This window comes from Gorilla gorilla, chromosome 18, assembly GCF_029281585.2.
Source record: "Gorilla gorilla gorilla isolate KB3781 chromosome 18, NHGRI_mGorGor1-v2.1_pri, whole genome shotgun sequence".
Lineage (NCBI taxonomy): Eukaryota > Metazoa > Chordata > Mammalia > Primates > Hominidae > Gorilla > Gorilla gorilla.
Window position 1 is genome coordinate 5933748 of NC_073242.2, and position 17184 is coordinate 5950931.

At 50.1% G+C, this 17184-nt stretch overlaps 1 protein-coding gene across 2 annotated transcripts in view; it reads right to left on the minus strand.

Moving 5' to 3' along the window:
• Nucleotides 1–17184, minus strand: part of ABCA3 (ATP binding cassette subfamily A member 3) — a 66686-nt gene that overhangs the window by 40970 nt on the left and 8532 nt on the right. For both annotated transcript variants that reach the window (XM_031007384.3, XM_055364992.2), the window contains exons 2-10: nucleotides 14581–14787; nucleotides 13390–13694; nucleotides 11301–11380; nucleotides 10898–11162; nucleotides 9292–9419; nucleotides 8403–8568; nucleotides 4481–4740; nucleotides 1807–1923; nucleotides 1442–1562 (exon numbers count right to left, since the gene is read on the minus strand). In XM_031007384.3, coding sequence (XP_030863244.3) covers nucleotides 1442–1562; nucleotides 1807–1923; nucleotides 4481–4740; nucleotides 8403–8568; nucleotides 9292–9419; nucleotides 10898–11162; nucleotides 11301–11354 — 1111 coding nt within the window. In that variant the 5' untranslated portion in view covers nucleotides 11355–11380; nucleotides 13390–13694; nucleotides 14581–14787. The remainder of the gene's footprint in view (nucleotides 1–1441; nucleotides 1563–1806; nucleotides 1924–4480; nucleotides 4741–8402; nucleotides 8569–9291; nucleotides 9420–10897; nucleotides 11163–11300; nucleotides 11381–13389; nucleotides 13695–14580; nucleotides 14788–17184) is intronic.

Sequence of the window (17184 nt, forward strand, 5' to 3'; positions counted from 1 at the left end):
GCATGCCACCACACCTGGCTAATTTTTAAACTTTTTTTTTTTTTTTTTTTTTTGTAGAGACAGGGTCTTGCCATGTTGCCTAGGCTGGTCTTAAACTCCTGGGCTCAAGTGATCCTCCTGCCTTGACCTCCTAAAGTGCTAGGATTACAGGTGTGAGCTACCATGCCTGGTCACTTAGGTTTTCTTTAATGATAAAACAAACTAGACAACAACAAAAGTTAGGAGGTCAGGCATGGTGGCTCACACCTGCAATCCCAATGCTTTGGGAGGCTGAGGTAGGAGGATCACTTGAGATCAGGAGTTCGAGACCAGTCTGGGAAACACGCTGAGAAAAAAAAAAAAAAAAGCTACGTGTGGTGGCAGGTAACGGTCTGAGCTACTCAGAAGGCTGAGGCTGGAAGACAGCTTTGAGCCCAGCAGTTCAAGGCTGCAGTAAGCTGTGTCTGTGCCATTGCACTCCAGCCTGGGCAACAGAACAAGAGGCAGTCTCAAAAAAAAAAAAAGAAAAAAGAAAAGAAAAAAAAAAAGGCCAAGCACAGTGGCTCACACCTGTAATCCCAGCACTTTGGGAAGCCAAGGAGTGTGGATCGCTTGAGGTCAGGAGTTTAGGCCAGCCTGGACAACATGGCAAAACCCCGTCTCTACTAAAAATGCAAAAAAAAAAAAAAAAAAAAAATTAGCCAGGCATGGTGGCACACGCCTGTAATCCCAGCTACTCAGGAGGCTGAGGCACAAGAATCACTTGAATCCCAGAGGCAGAGACTGCCGTGAGCCAAGATCACACTAATGCACTCCAGACTGAGCAACAGAGCAAGACTGCTCGAAAAAAAAACCCAAAAAACTGGGAACCTCTAAAAGTACTTAGAGTGGTGGTGAGGTTGGAGTTTTACCTGGGAGGAGCCTGGGCATACTGAATAACTTCACTTTTTGGAATTTTAGAGGTAAGTAGTTAAGTGAAACATTAAAGGTAATCACTAAAAAAAGAGAAACACAACTTATAGCCTCTGAACCATCCGAGGTAAAAGGCACTACAGGAGACTTTATCAGCCCAACAGAAGGCAGGAAAGGAAAACAAAGAAGCAAAAGAGAATGATAACAAAGTGACACACAAAATCCAGACAGGAAAAATGACCTTCAATGTAACTGTCACCGCAAGGCTCTGCACATGGCCGGGCTCACTGTCCTCACTTCTGGCTCGCCTTCCCTTTGGGCTGCTGGACAGCGCTCGGCATGGCCAGCCACACACCTGCCTTCTCTGAATTCTCCTTCTCCCTAAATTATGCTGACTTTCCTCCTCCCAGTCCAACCTTCCCCTGGTCAGCTCCTCCCTGAGCAGCTCCACCAGGCCCCTCTCCCTTCCGATCACGGCCTCTGGGTTATTTCCATGCAGATGGCCCTTGGCCCCTTGGCAACCCCACTCTGCCCCATGACTGGGGCTCACCTTTGCTGAAGAAGGTGCTGACCATGAAGCTGAAGGAGATGGTAGAGATGGCGAAGCACAGCAGGAAGGCCAGCACCAGGGAGGGGTCGCTGCGGGACAGCACGGCTACATCTGGCTTCACCTGCAGGGCACAGGCAGGAGTCGGGCATGGTGGGCCGGCAGAAGTGGACCAGGAGGACTCCTGACCATCCCTGGTCACAGGGACGCGGCTCCACCGAGAGGAGTGGGACATCGACAGCTCCTCTCCCCCACGAGGGACAGACTCTCTCTGAAGTCTCTGACCACAGAGTTCTTCCCAAGAGGGCCCTCCTGGGGTGCCCTGGCTCTCCCCGTCCTCACCAGAGCCCCACCGACACCATGCTCACCTTGACACAGAAGAGCAGGGTCATGAAGGAGGCGGCGATGAGGAGGAAGAGGAAGAACAAGAGGAACCAGGCACTCCAGTGCAGCCAGCTGCTGAGCCCCATCATGCGCATGTACTCCTGGGGAGAGAAGCCGTCACGCTGCTGGGGGCCTGTCACTGCCCGCCAGGATGGCATGTGCCAGGCTGGACGGCAGCAGGCCTGAGTCCGACTGTCCCAGCAGCCCTGCATTCGACAATGTTTAACCTTGAGTGGAAAACAAAACTGCCCTCTCCTACCTTTCCCTTTTTTTTTTTTTTTTTTTGAGACAGGGTCTCGCTGTGTTACCTAGGCTGGAGTGCAGTGGCACAGTCACAGCTCACTGCAGCCTTGAACTCCTGGACTCAAGCGAGCCTCCCATCTTACCCTCCTGAGTAGCTGGGACTACAGATGGGTGCCACCATGACTGGTTCCTTTTAAAAATCTGTTTGTAGAGACAAGGTCTTACTATGTCGGCCAGGCTCATCTTGCTCAAACTCCTGGGCTCAAGTGATCTGCCTGCCTCAGCCTCCCAAAGTGCTGGGATTACAGGCATGAGCCACTGCACCCGGCCAGCCCTCCATTCTGTAGAGCGATTCCACACTGCCAGTGCATGCTCCCCAGTCTTTCTTGGTACTTGAGATCGTCCCCCGAAGCTATGCAGTGCAGCTCGGATCCTACGTCAGGCGGCAGGAGCCCAGCCCTTCTGGGGGTGGGCCGAAAGACCCTGCCAGTTCCCAACCACGCCAACACCAGCCTCCTTGGCTGTGAGACGTGACCACAGATCAGACCATAGCTGTGGATGCCATAGCCATTCATTCCCTCATCCTCCCCTACTCTGAAAGGAGGGACCCAGAACGTCTGCTGTGAAGGACGAGGCACAGTGATGGGGCGGCTCTGACCACACCTTCCTTCCTCACCTGCCCCACCAAGGAGTCAGGCGTGGTGATGAGGAAACCCAGTTCCTTCACTGACCAAAAGCGCCTGGGGAGTCCTGGGGCGGCCACACTGTCCAATACGGCAGCCAGCAGCCAGGTGTGGCCGTTTCAACTAAAGTTAATTAAAAATAAAGTTAAAAATTCAGCTCCTCATTTCTTTTTCTTTCTTTTTTTTCTTTTTTTTTTAGATGGAGTCTTGCTCTGCTGCCCAGGCTGGAGTGCAGTGGTGCGATCTTGGCTCACTGCAACCTCCACCTCCCGGGTTCAAGCAATTCTCATGCCTCAGCCTCCCAAGCAGCTGGGATTACAGGTGCACGCTACCACGCCTGGCTAATTTTTGTATTTTTAGTAGAGACAGGGTTTCACCGTGCTGTCCAGGCTGGTCTTGAACTCCTCACCTCAAGTGATCCGCCCACCTCGACCTCCCAAAGTGCTGGCATTACAGGCGTGAGCCAGTGCCCAGGGCTAGCCCTTTCTTATGCATAATTCTGACCTACAGAACAGCGGGAAGAGGAGCACAGTGGTCTCTCACATTCCCACCGCTTAGGTTCAGTAACCGTTTCACGTTTTGCCATATTTGTTTGATCTGTGTATCTGTATATGTGCACACGGTTTTTTTTGTTTTGTTTTCAGAATCATTTTATAGCTCACTGCTGAGTCCCTCAATGCTGCATAGTTTTATGAAAGTTATTTATGGCACCAAGCAGATGAACTACTGGGCAGCCTCAAAACGAGCCCCTAGCCAGGTGTGACGGCTCATGCCTGTAATCCCAGCACTGTGGGAGAATGAGATGGGAGAATTTCTTGAGGCCAAGAGTTTGAGACCAGCCTTGGCAATACAGAAAGCCCTCCGGCCGGGCGTGGTGGCTCACGCCTGTAATCCCAGCACTTTTGGAGGCCGAGGCGGGCGGATCACAAGGTCAGGAGATCGAGACCATCCTGGCTAACACGGTGAAACCCCGCCTCTACTAAAAATACAAAAAAGAAATTAGCCAGGCGTGGTGGCGGGTGCCTGTAGTCCCAGCTACTCGGGAGGCTGAAGCAGGTGAATGGCGTGAACCCGGGAGGTGGAGCTTGCAGTGAGCCAAGATCATGCCACTGCACTCCAGCTTGGGTGACAGAGCGAGACTCCGTCTCAAAAAAAAAAAGAAGAAAGCCCTCCATCTCTACAACAAAAAAAATTAGCTGGGTGTGGTGGTGCGCACCTGTAGTCCCGGTGGAGGTGGGAAGATCACTTGAGCAAGGGGAGGATGAAGCTGCAGTGAGCAGTGTTTCCACCCCTGCACTCCAGCCTGGGTGGCAGAGCGAGACCCTGTCTCTAAGAAAAAATACTACTAGGCCAGGCGCGTAGCTCACACCTGTAATCCCAGCACTTTGGGAGCCGAGGCAGGTGGATCATGAGGTCAGGAGATCGAGACCATCCTGGCTAACACGGTAAAACCACGTCTCTACTAAAAATACAAAAAATTAGCCAGGCGTGGTGGCAGGCACCTATAGTCCCAGCTACTCGGGAGGCTGAGGCAGGAGAATGGCGTGAACCTGGGAGGCGGAGCTTGCAGTGAGCCGAGATCGCGCCACTGCACTCCAGCCTGGGTGACAGAGTGAGACTCCAACTCAAAAAAAAAAACAAAAACAAAAAACTAAAACACCAAGCCTTTGGACATGGCCTCCCCAGGACAGCGCGGTTTCCAGAGAGTTGGGAAGCCAAAGCGGGCAGTCACCTTCAGCCTCCTTTCCTTCTCCTGCACGACAGCACGGGCAATGGTGAGCGCGGTGTAGGTGAAGCTGAGCAGCAGCAGCAGGGGCAGCTGGTACTGGATGGCCACGAGGAAGGGGTCTGCGATGAATGGCGGGTACGGGAACCTCTTGATGGTCACCGTCAGTCTCTGGAACAGCTGGCGTGTGGTGGCATCGGCATGGTACTCCATGATGGCCCGGTCCACAGCATGCTGCACGGCCAGGAAGCCTTCCCGGATGTACCCTGGGTGCGGGAGCAGAGGATGGCCCAGTCACCTCGAGGAGCTGCTCTCGAGGGCAGAGGGCCACGTGCATGGGGTCCATGGGGGAAGAGATGCTTGGGGCAACAGAGTGACTTCAGCTCAGGACCCCCGTGGCCGCTCAGTGGCCCCACGGGAGAAGGAAGGAAACGCACCACACACTGACAGCAAATGAGAATAGTGATGTGATTGTCACTTCCACGCATGATCACTTTTTTTTTTTTTGAGACGGAATCTCACTCTGTCGCCCAGTCTGGAGTGCAGTGGCGCGATCTTGGCTCACTGCAACCTCCACCTCCCAGGTTCAAGCGATTCTCCTGCCTCAGCCTCCCGAGTAGCTGGGACTACAGGTGCACACCACCACGCCCAGCTAATTTTTTGTATTTTTAGTAGAGATGGGGTTTCACCGTGTTAGCCAGGATGGTCTGGATTTCCTGACCTCATGATCCACCCACCTCGGCCTCCCAAAGTGCTGGGATTACAGGCGTGAGCCACTGCACCCGGCCTTTTTTTTTTTTTTTTTTTTTTTTTGAGACAGTCTTGCTCTCTCACTCAGGCTGGAGTGCAGTGGCGCGATCTCGGCTCACTGCAACGTCTGCCTCCTGGGTTCAAGCAATTCTCCTGCCTCAGCCTCCCAAATAGCTGGGATTACAGGTGCACACCACCACGCCCAGCTAATTTTTTTTTTTTTTTGTATTTTTAGCAGAGACGGGGTTTCACTATGTTGGCCAGGCTGGTCCCGAACTCCTGACCTCAGGTGATCTGCCTGCCTCAGCCTCCCAATGCTGGGATGACAGGTGTGAGCCACTGCGCCCAGCCTGAGGGCTGAATTCTCATCAGGCATATTAGTGGGTCTAAGGCATGGACATCTGGAGGCAAAACTGAGGCTAGAATTGACCAGTCCCTGTGCCATGCCAGTCTCACACACGTTATATTTCCTGGGGCTTTACTAGGAGCTGGTTTTTCCAGCCAACTTTTCTTCCCCCTCAGGTTCTCTGTCTTGCTGAGGACTAACCGACTATTCTTAATAACAAAACTTTTTTTTTCTAACAAAAGATATTTACTCTGTGTCATTTGCCACAAAGGTTTTCCCCAGTCTGCTATGTGCTTTTTTTTTTTTTTTTTAAACCACCATTAGGCCTTTTTGTGTCTGGCAAATTTCCAGTTTGTACATGCTGAAATCTGTCAGTCTTTTCCTTTGAGATTGGTTTTCTCTTGCTTCCAAGCTTAGGGAATTGTTCCCCAAAAACAGGAGGGAGCTGAGGAGCTCCTGCCCGGGCCCCAGTTTCAGCAGCCAGTGTCTCCTCCTGCAGTCCCCTGCTGCAGGCAGCAAGCATCACGTGTGACAGCTGGACATAGCTTCTCCTGAGCTCCAGGCTGGGTGACCTGTCAAGGGCATCTCTCTGGGGCCTCACACACCCCACACCAGCTCTTGTTCATCTTAGTTCCTTTTCTAGATGTAAAATCTTGCCCTAGAGCATTAGCCTGGTGGCAGCCCTGGCACCAGTAAGGGACATCGCTAAGCGCTGGCTGCATGCATGCTGCCTCCTGCCTGCCTGGCACTTGTGTCTCAGAATCATGCCTCATGGAGGGATGGGATGTTGCTGTGACTTCCATGGCAAACTTCCATGAGTTCTGTGTCCTGCCAGACCCGTGAAATACGACATTCTCCAGAACACCCTGGACTTCCACCCAGAACCTGCAGTGGGGTCTTTCTTGGCCTGACAGCTAAGCCTAGTCCTGGGTCCGAGTCACTTCTTGGCTGTCCCTAGCTCAGTTCCAAGACAAGACCGTGCTTCAGAGGAGGCACACATACCAACCACCTGCCCAGCTCCACACGAAGACACACACTGATGGGGCATCAGAGTAACCAAGATCTGGCTTCCATGAACACCACACTGATTCCGTCAAACCACGGATCAGGTGCACAAGGACCACGGAGCTAAAAATGCCAGTAAGTCTGTACACAGAGAAGGCCCGGCAGAAAAGGAAAATGTAAACCAAGCCCCAAGAACTCAAACGGGAGCTTTTAAAAGCTGACGTACAGCCGGGTGTGGTGGCTCACGCCTGTAATCCCAGAACTTGGGGAAGCTGAGGTGGGTGGATCATGAGGTCAAGAGATCGAGACCATCCTGGCCAACGTGGTGAAACCCCGTCTCTACTAAAAATACAAAAATTAGCTGGGCGTGGTGGTGTGCACCTGTAATCCCAGCTACTTGGGAGGTTGAGGCAGGAGAATCGCTTGAACCTGGGACACAGAGGTTGCAGTGAGCCGAGGTCGCGCCACTGCACTCCAGCTTGGCGACAGAGCAAGATTCTGTCTGAAAAAAAAAAAAAAAGAAAAAAAGCTGAAATACAAATGTTTCATTCAAGAGCACGTCTTCCAGGATATAGAGAAAGGGCCTTTGCTATCTTCAAGGATTATTTTAGTCTTTCAGAAACCAGTTATACTGGATGTTTTACTTTTCCTATAAACAAGAGTAAATGTTCCTGAAAAGTATTTCTTTCTTTTTTTTTTTAATTATACTTTAAGTTTTAGGGTACGTGTGCACAATGTGCAGGTTAGTTACATATGTATACATGTGCCATGTTGGTGTGCTGCACCCATTAACTCATCATTTAACATTAGGTATATCTCCTAATGCTATCCCTCCCCACGCCCCCCACCCCACAACAGGCCCCGGTGTGTGATGTTCCCCTTCTTGTGCTAGGAAAACTGGCTAGCCATATGTAGAAAGCTGAAACCAGATCCCTTCCATACACCTTATACAAAAATTAATTCGAGATGGATTAAAGACTTCAATGTTAGGCCTGAAACCATAAAAACCCTAGAAGAAAACCTAGGCATTACCATTCAGGACATAGGCATGGGCAAGGACTTCATGACTAAAACACCAAAAGCAATGGCAACAAAAGCCAAAACTGACAAATGGGATCTAATTAAACTCAAGAGCTTCTGCACAGCAAAGGAAACTACCATCAGAGTGAACAGGGAACCTACAGAATGGGAGAAAATTTTTGCAATCTACTCATCTGACAAAGGGCTAATACCCAGAATCTACAATGAACTCAAATAAATTTACAAGAAAAAAACAACCCCATCAAAAAGTGGGCGAAGGATATGAACAGACACTTCTCAAAAGAAGACATTTATGCAGCCAAAAGACACATGAAAAAATGCTCATCATCACTGGCCATCAGAGAAATGCAAATCAAAACCACAATGAGATACCATCTCACACCAGTTAGAATGGTGATCATTAAAAAGTCAGGAAACAACAGGTGCTGGAGAGGATGCGGAGAAATAGGAACATTTTTACACTGTTGGTGGGACTGTAAACTAGTTCAACCATTGTGGAAGTCGGTGTGGTGATTCCTCAGGGATCTAGAACTAGAAATACCATTTGACCCAGCAATCCCATTACTGGGTATATACCCAAAGGATTATAAATCATGCTGCTATAAAGACACATGCACACATATGTTTATTGCGGCACTATTCACAATAGCAAAGACTTGGAACCAAGCCAAATGTCCTGAAAAGTATTTCTTCAAGAAATACTTTTGCAAAGTGGGGCTGCCCCCATATGACTGTCACTAGTCAACAGCCCGGGCTGGTAACATGAACCCTAACCGAGCTTCTCACCAGGTTCTCCGCCATCAGGGGATGTAGGTTCCCTTGGTCCCGGGTTTGGGAAAAGCGGGAAAAGGGAAGTAGTGTGCCAGCCTTCTGTCTCTTTCAGGAAAAAGGAGCCTGTTTGGGTCCACATGTAATTTCTCCGTGTGTAACTGAACCGTAGGTGATATTTCACCTGTGGAAACAAAGAGAAAACCAGCTGTTCCGAGAGACCCAGACAGAGGGGCAAACAACAGGGTGGAGTGGGAGAGTGCTTGGGGGGCTGTCACAGCCGAGAACTCACCACTCCCCCGCCTCTTAGAATCTCCAACAGGCCCCGGAATGTCACACTGAGTGGTCCCTGTCCCAGCAGGAGCAGGGAGCCACACAGGGGCCCCTTTTGGGGGGTGGTTCTTGGCCATTCCTAATTCCAATGTGAAGTGCCACCGAGTGTTCAGGATCCCTGGAGGGCCGCCAACCACAATGCTAGATGGACTTGATGGTTTCCTAATTTTAATGCCATCAGGCAAGCAAAAACTTCACTTTCTTTCTTTCCTTTTTTCTGCCAGATCATATTTAAGTCCTAAACACCTACTACTTTCCTTATCTATCTTATTAGACTCTGTCCTGGAGACCAGTAATATCTTTCATAAAATGAGGCAACAGAAAGGAGCTTGGGGCGGCCACAGGCAGGTGCATTTTCTAACCTGTTCTGCCCCGTGGGTTAAAATGTCACCAAGGTCCCCTTGGCGGGGACTGTGATGATACTATCAGACCCAAAGGAGTGACTGCTATTGACTCGCAGGCAGGCAGAGGTTTAAGGGAAAGCAGTGCCTTTTACAGGTTGAACTAGTGACGTGGGAAGAAGCGGAGGCCTTGCTGATGGGCTGTGACTGCTCGGCCCGGCCGCACGTCTCACCGCCAGCGGCAGGGGCTCCTTGCTGTGGTTGAAGGGGTGCTCGAAGACCACGGCGGCCAGCACGCTGGACGAGCGGTTGTCGTACCTAATGTAGTCCTCAAAGTCCTTCTCGGAGGGAAAGCCGCGCACTGCGGAGAGAGAGCACGGGAGCTGTGGTTGCCCAATCGGCCCTCCTGCTTGAAAAATCTGGGTGGTTCAGGTCACTGGCAGATGAAAGACGGCAAATCCTCTAGGGCTTTGTAAACCCTTCCTGAGACTCAAGGCAGCTTTCATCTTTGGCAGAGAGACAGGCTGCCATCAAGGAGGGCAGAATGGCAGAGTCAGAGCCCCAGGCAGTGAGTTCTCCTGGTGTGGGTTTTTTGGAGCAGAGCTGGAGGCTCCAGGCAGCGCCTGCAGCAAGGCCCAGGGGAGCAAACCCACCACCCACCCTGCAATGGGCTCTGCAGCCCGGGGTGGCTTCTCTTTCTCAAAACCAGAATGGTGTGTTTTTAGAAATGGAGTGGATGCTAACTCAGAGTGTCTCAAAGGCTTTTTCTATCATCTGGACACTCTTTAACAATTCAGAAAGGGTTTTACTGTCGTCATTTTGTGAGGGACCAAGGCACTTCCTCTGAGTATTTGCTACAAGGAATTAAAGCCCGGGAGGTAAATGCCCAAATGAGGAAGGGAAAATGGAGGACAGCTTTCACCCCGACAGCAAGGGTTTAGGAACGGTGAGCAGCACTCACAGTGGGAGTTCCCTTCTCAGGCTTTCTCATCACTGTTTCCAGAGCTGCCCACCCAAAACCACGTCCCAGAAAAGGTTCTTGGCACCACATGGTCAAACTGTGCCCTGCCCTTGTCACAGAAGGGCTTTCCCTGGCTCAAGTCCACCCAGGCATCCCTGTAAAGTCCTGTCCACCCTACTGACCATCAGATGCAGTTCCAGGGCCTGGTACTGCTAAGGCTGCTGCACCTGCTGCTCCCCGGGGTCCTCACAGCTCTGCACAGGTGGGCGGCCAGCCCTGGTCCCATTGTACAATCAGGCATGGCCACAGAGAAGCTGGGGGATTCCTTGGGTGGCTCAGCCGCCGAGAAGAGATTTGATGCTAGATAGGCTTGATGGCTTCCTAGTCTTACTGCCATCAGGCAAGCAAAAACCTCACTTTCTTTTTTCCCTTTTTCTGCCAGGTCATATTTAAGTCCCAAATATCTGCTACTTTCCTTATGTATCTTATTGGACTCTGTTCACAGAGACCTGGAGACCAGTAATGTCTTTCATAAAATGAGGGAACAGAAAGGAGCCTGGGGCAACTGCAGGCAGGTGCATTTTCTAACCTATTCTGCCCCATGGGTTAAAATGTCACCAGGGTCCCTTTGGTGGGGACTGTGATGGTGCTATCGGACCCAAAGGAGAGACTGCTATTTACTCGCAGGCAGGCAGAGGTTTAAGGAACAGCAGTGCCTTTTACAGGTTGAAGTAGTGATGCGGGAAGAAGCGGAGGCCAAGTCTGGACAGGGTGAACTCCTCAGCCAGCTGCTTCGCACATCCTGGGCTCGACCCCTGCCTGCCCAGCCGCGTGGAGGCACCACTAGGTCTGGCACCGAGAGCCCCGGCATGTCTCACCTCGCATGTTGATCACAAGTGCCCTGCGCACTGTCTCAGTGACGGTCTTGGCAGCGTCACTGTGAGAAGGGATGTAGGCGAGCTCCCAGGTGTCTCCTGGCGGAGGGAAGGTGAAGAACAGAGGCAGCTCCTGGATGGACTGGCCCGGGTAGATGGTGGCGTTGGGCACATTTTCCGACTGAATCTTCAAGCGGAGCCAGATGAGGATCCCAGAAAACAGCAATGGCAGGAAGAGTTCCAGGACCGTCACCAGGACTTTCCGCTTCTGGAAGAGATACAATAGGGCACGGTGATGGGCTGCAAGGCAGAAGCAGGGGCATGCAGACAGCCCTTCCCTCAAGGGCATCCCCAGGAGCCTCTGGGCTAGGCACACAGCTGACCTCCCTCCAGGGTCTGGACGCACCTGCAGGGTGTAGTTCTTCCAGAGGAGAAGCGCCAGCTGCCTGAGCACAGCCATCGTCTTGCTGAAAGGGACGCCCAGTGCTAGTTACAGACCAAAGACAGAGAGTGTGGGTGCGCAATAGAAACACGCAGAGTGGGGATTTGGGGAAAAGCCATGGACCCTTTTTCCTCCATGTCTCTCACCTTCTTTTGTGCCACTTTAACTCCAAACACCCCTGGAGGGAAGGGTACAAGGCCTGTGCCATGCCCACCCTCAATCCTCTACCCTGCACATCCAAAGAGCATAGTCTTTTTGGCCAGGTGCAGTGGCTCATGCCTGTAATCTCAACACTTTGGGAGGCCGAGGCAGGTGGATCACTTGAAATCAGGAGTTCGAGACAAGCCTGGCCAACATGGTGAAACCCCGTCTCTACTGAAAATACAAAAATTAGCCAGGCGTGGTGGCAGGCACCTGTAATCCCAGCTACTCGAGAGGCTGAGGCAGGAGAATCGCTTGAACCTGGGAGGCGGGGGTTGCAGTGAGCCAAGATCGTGCCACTGCCCTCCAGCCTGGGGGCAACAGAGTAAGACTCTGCCACAAACAAACACCAAAAAACCCCACAGAGCGTAGTCTTTTTGGAGCCCAACTTGTTCCTTGGTGAATGTAAGATCAATGACATGCTTTTTACGGGCACTGTGACTTCTGTAGTGGTTTTTAAAATTTTTTTTGTTTCTTTTGAGACAGTGTCCTGCTCTGTTGCCCAGGCTGGAGTGCCGTGGTGCGAGCACAGCTCACTGCAGCCTCAAACTCCTGGGCTCATGATCCTCCCACCTCAGCCTCCCGAGTAGGTGGAGCTACAGGTGCATGCCACCACACCCGGCTAATGTTTTTAATTTTTAGTAGAGGCCAAGTCTTGCTCTATTTCCCAGGCTGGTCTCGAACTCCTGGCCTCAAGCAATCCTCCAGCTTCATCCTTGTAGTGCTATTTACCATTTGATAAATGCTATTAGGATGTTCTTGCTGATTAATATGGATTTGCTATTTATTACCAAAATATTCAGGCGTATGGAATTCCACTTACTGACTGACCAGCTTGATTCTTAACCAACACTGAACCCATAAAAGAAAACTTAACATAGTGTCCTGGGTGATTTCTAAGGCTTGGAGAGAGCTGTGGAGGGAAGGGGAAAGGAGGGGCTTGGAATTCGGGCCCCCATTGGCCTTGCTGCCCCGGAGCAGGCCCGGGTAGGCAGACATGCTGGTGGGGCCATCAGTCACACCCTCTCCTTGGCCCTAAAGACCGGCTTTTCCTGTTGTTATTACAGGTACTGGCATCAGAGCCTCGCAGCAAAAGACTAGCCATTTTCTTTTTCTTTTTTCTGTTTTTTTTTTTTTGAAACAGAGTGTTGCTCTGTCACCCAGGTTGGAGTGCAGTGGCATGATCTTGGCTCACTGGAACCTCCGCCTCCTGGTTTCAAGCGATTCCCCTACCCCAGCCTCCTGAGTAACTGGGATTACAGGTGCCTGCCACCACGCCTGACTCATTTTTATATTTTTAGTAGAGATGGGGTTTCACCATGTTGGCCAGGCTGGTCTTGAACTCCTGACCTCAAATGATCCGCCCACCTCAGCCTCCCAAAGTGCTGGGATTATAGGCGTGAGCCACTGTGCCCAGCTGCCATTTTCATCTTTACCACCTGTCCAACGAAAATTCATCTAAAAAATAATCTATCCTATATTATATAGGAACATGATATTTAAATCTGGCACATATAATGGGGAAAAAAATCTGCCAAAAGATGATCAAATACAGGTGATAGCAGAAATGAGAGCTTAGATCTGTAAAGGTATTCCCTCAATTTAGCTAACATCTGTCTTACTAAATTTCAAATATCAGAAACAGAGGCTGGGTGTGGTGGTTCATGCTTGTAATCCCAGCACTTTGGGAGGCCGAGGCAGGAGGATCCCTTAAGCCCAGGAGTTCGAGACCAGCCTGGGCAACATAGCAAGACCCTATCTCTATACAAATAAAATAAAAAAAAAAGGAACGCAGACACTGAACCCAGAGTTAAGTTCATCTCATGAACTTAAGAGTTCATGAGCTGCTAACCTGCTAGAGAAGTAGGTGGTCTGAATAAGTTCAAGCAGGCACTGCAACACGCAGGAGATAGGAGAAACGTGCTCTGAAAACTGAGTGTAAAGAGGGCGAGGTGTGCAGACGTGGCTGCTCTGTCCTGGAGAGGCAGGGAAGGCGATGAAAGAGGGGCAGTCTAGAGAGCCCCTGGTGCTGGTCCACTCGCTACAACTGCAGGCAGAGAGGAGTCCTTCCCGCTCAGCGTCCTTCATGTGCGGAAAAGCCTCCTTGACTCACAGTAGAAGAGTTTCAGGTTCAGTTGCTCAGCTCCACACTCATGGCTGATCCAAACCCAACATCATCCATCAGCCAGGTTAAGATGCATGCGATAGAAAGGTAAACAATTAGCAAGTCATTCCTAGATCACCATGAGCTAGCGCTCCCTGACAATGACCCGGGAGACTCCAGCGCACGGGGAAGGGTTTTTTTTTTTTTTTTTAAATGACCCATTTTACTTTTGGTTTGGTTTCAGTCCATTGAAAATCATTTATATCAAGGCTCTTTTTAAATTAAAACTCTTGCTTTTTTTTTTTAAAGATGTGGCTGTTGATATCTAACAATATTCAAAATTTATGCTTTAAAGGGTAGTCAGTATTTACATGAAATACAACTGCAAACAGTTAAGAATTAATTTGAAATATGACTTTTAATGAATCATATTGTTAAAAAGTGAAGAAATTAAAGCTAAAATAGTATGAAGTGCTATTAAGGGGCAACTTAATAAATTATCCCAATTCTTTTAAAATTAATAAGGTAGAAGACATGTCTCAAAGTCAGTTGCTGATGATGAATAAAACAGCAGTGACTTAAAGATACACATTAAGGCCTGTGGTTTATAAAACGTTTCTAGAAGTGGTTTAGACAAAAACAAGAGGCCGGTGCCTCTGTTTGGGGCCATCATCCCAGGGAAGTACACTCCAGATGGGTGTGGGGTTGGCTGAGATGAACGTTCTGCCTCTACCAAGTGAGGAATATAAAACCGTCACAGTTCAAAGAAGTCTTCTGGTTAGAGGAACAGACAACTTCCCTTACTGGAAGTCTGGCCCAGAAAGGAAAGATCCCCACGCTTAATCTTGTCCTCTCCAGTCCCAGGGCTGGGAGAGAAGGTCAGAAAGACAGACCACCCCCCTTCCCACACAGGCTGCAGGGCAGTACCAGGAAACTCACCTGGGTCCCAGAAGAGGCTCCGCACAGCAGGTCTCCCTTCAGGACTACTGGGGAACTGGCCAGGAGGAGGTGGCTCCACACAGAGGGCTCCGGGGTGGGGCCTGAGAGCCTCTGGAGTGGGGCAGGGCAACCCTGAGGTTTGGGAACACCGTGGCCTCGCAGGACATCAGGAGGTGCCCAGGGCTCACAGGCATGACTCTCCAGCACCTTTGGACAGATGGAGGGTGTTTGAGTGTAATTTGGAAAATAATTATAAAACACCTCTTACCAAGTTAGAAAATAGAAGAGCAAAATAGATTTTGAGGATGTTACTTAAAACTGAGCAGATCTGATAAAAAAAATTTTGGATTTAGAAAATAAACACCTGGCCAGGCACGGTGGCTCATGCCTGAACAATTCCAGCACTTTGGAAGACTGAGCTGGGCGGATCACCTGAGGTCAGGAGTTTAAGACCAACCCAGCCAACATGGCAAAACCCTGTCTCTACTAAAAATACAAAAATTAGCCAGGTGTGGTGATGTGTGCCTGTCCCAGCTACTCGGGAGGCTGAGGTGGGAGGATGGCTTGAACCCAGGTGGTGGGGGTTGCAGTGAGCAGAGATGGTGCTAACTCAAGAGTCATCAGCTCCGAGATGACCCTGTCTCAAAAAAAAAAAAAAAAAAGAATATAAGCTCTAATTTTTTTTTTTTTTTTTTTTTTTTGAGACAGAGTTTCACTCTTGTGGCCCAGGCTGGAGTGCCGTGGTGCCATTTCAGCTCACTGCAACCTCCACCTCCCAGGTTCAAGCGATTCTCCTACCTCAGCCTCCCAAATAGCTGGGATTACAAGCACCCACCACCACATCCAGCTAACTTTTGTATTTTTAGTAGAGATGGGGTTTCACCATGTTGGCCAGGCTGGTCTCAAACTCCTGACCTCAAGTGATCTGCCGACCTTGGCCTCTCACAGTGTTGGGATGACAGGTATGAGCCACCGTACCCAGCTGAAACTCTGCTTTCCTGCTTGTAAGCACTCTGCTTCTACAACCTCCTCATCCTCTCCTGGCTTCTGGCAACACCATCCTTTTTTTTTTTTTTCTTTTTTTTTGAGACGGAGTCTTACTCTGTCTCCCAGGTTGGAGTGCAGTGGCGCGATCTCTGTTCACTGCAAACTCCGCCTCCCAGGTTCACGCCATTCTCCCGCCTCAGCCTCCCGAGTAGCTGGGACTACAGGCACCCGCCACAGCGCCCGGCTGATTTTTTTTTGTATTTTTCAGTAGAGACAGGGTTTCCCTGTGCTAGCCAGGATGGTCTCGATCTCCTGACCTGGAACATCACCCTTTTGCAGACAAAGAAACAAGGAGAAAATGCCTGGCCCAAAATCACACAGCAAGAAGCTGCCAAGTCAGGACTTGAACCTTGGCTTGTTTTAACTTCCAAGTCTGTCTTCTAACTACTACACTACTACAACCTGTGAGTCCTAAAAACACAGAACAACTTCCAACTTCATACAAGTGTTGCATATCATTCCTAGAACATAACATCAGAAACTAAAAGGTAAAAAAGACCCCTAAGCCCCACCACCTTAATAGAAGTTTTCTTTTCTTTTCTTTTTTTTTTTTTTCCTGAGACAGAGTCTCGCTCTGTCGCCCAGACCAGGCACGATCTCGGCTCACAACAACCTCCACCTCCCAGGTTCAAGCGATCCTCCCATCTCAGCCTCCCAAGTAGCTACAGGCACATGCCACCACGCCCGGCTAATTCTTGTATTTTTAATAGGGACGGAGTTTTGCCATGTTGGCTAGGCTGGTCTCAAACTCCTGACCTCAAGTGATCCGCCCGCCTCGGCCTCCCAAAGTGTGGGGATTACAGGCGTGAGCCACCGTGCCCTGCCGAGGTTTTATCTCTGTGCCCCCATGGCACCCAGCTTGTTGCCTGATACGTGTGAGGCTTTACCTAAAGTCTCATTGAACACTATGCTTGTATCTGTTCTGTTTCAGCAAAAGGAGTTTAAAGGAAGAGATCCGAGAATTACAAAATCTGGAAAGTTTTTTGTTACAAAAGCAAATGTACACAAGAGAAAGAAGTTAATGTTTCTTCTGCACTTGACACCGAGGCGGCAGTCTCCAGAAGTGCTGATGACTGAGGCCCAGCACTGGCCCCAGCTGAGCCCCCATCAGCTACTCTAAGTTAAACACTCAGGACTCCAGCCACTCCTCAAGCTGCCACCTCTGCCCAGCAAGAGGACAAGAGCAGAGCTTCAAGAACTTCCCTTTGAAGAGGCTCTCTTCACTAGTCCCGGGACACAGTCAGGAAAGGGAAGGCAAACCTTTTCCCCTCTCTATAAAAGGTTTGCTTCCTGTGAAAATATTAAACATCACACACATCATTGAGTATCTCAATGTTTGTTTTTTAGGTGAGCAACTGACTCGGTGCAGAGTGAGCACATACTGCAGCCTGCTCATTTCTGAGAACTCTCTTGATGGCACAAATTCTTCTACAAATGGTCTTTCCAGTAACTGTTGTCAGCTCAAGAGCCATCGGCTGTGCCAGTTAACAAGCACTGTGGCTCTTCAGGCGGCCAGTGCTCAGCAGCAAATTGGAGAAATCCCAAACTCCTCCATTT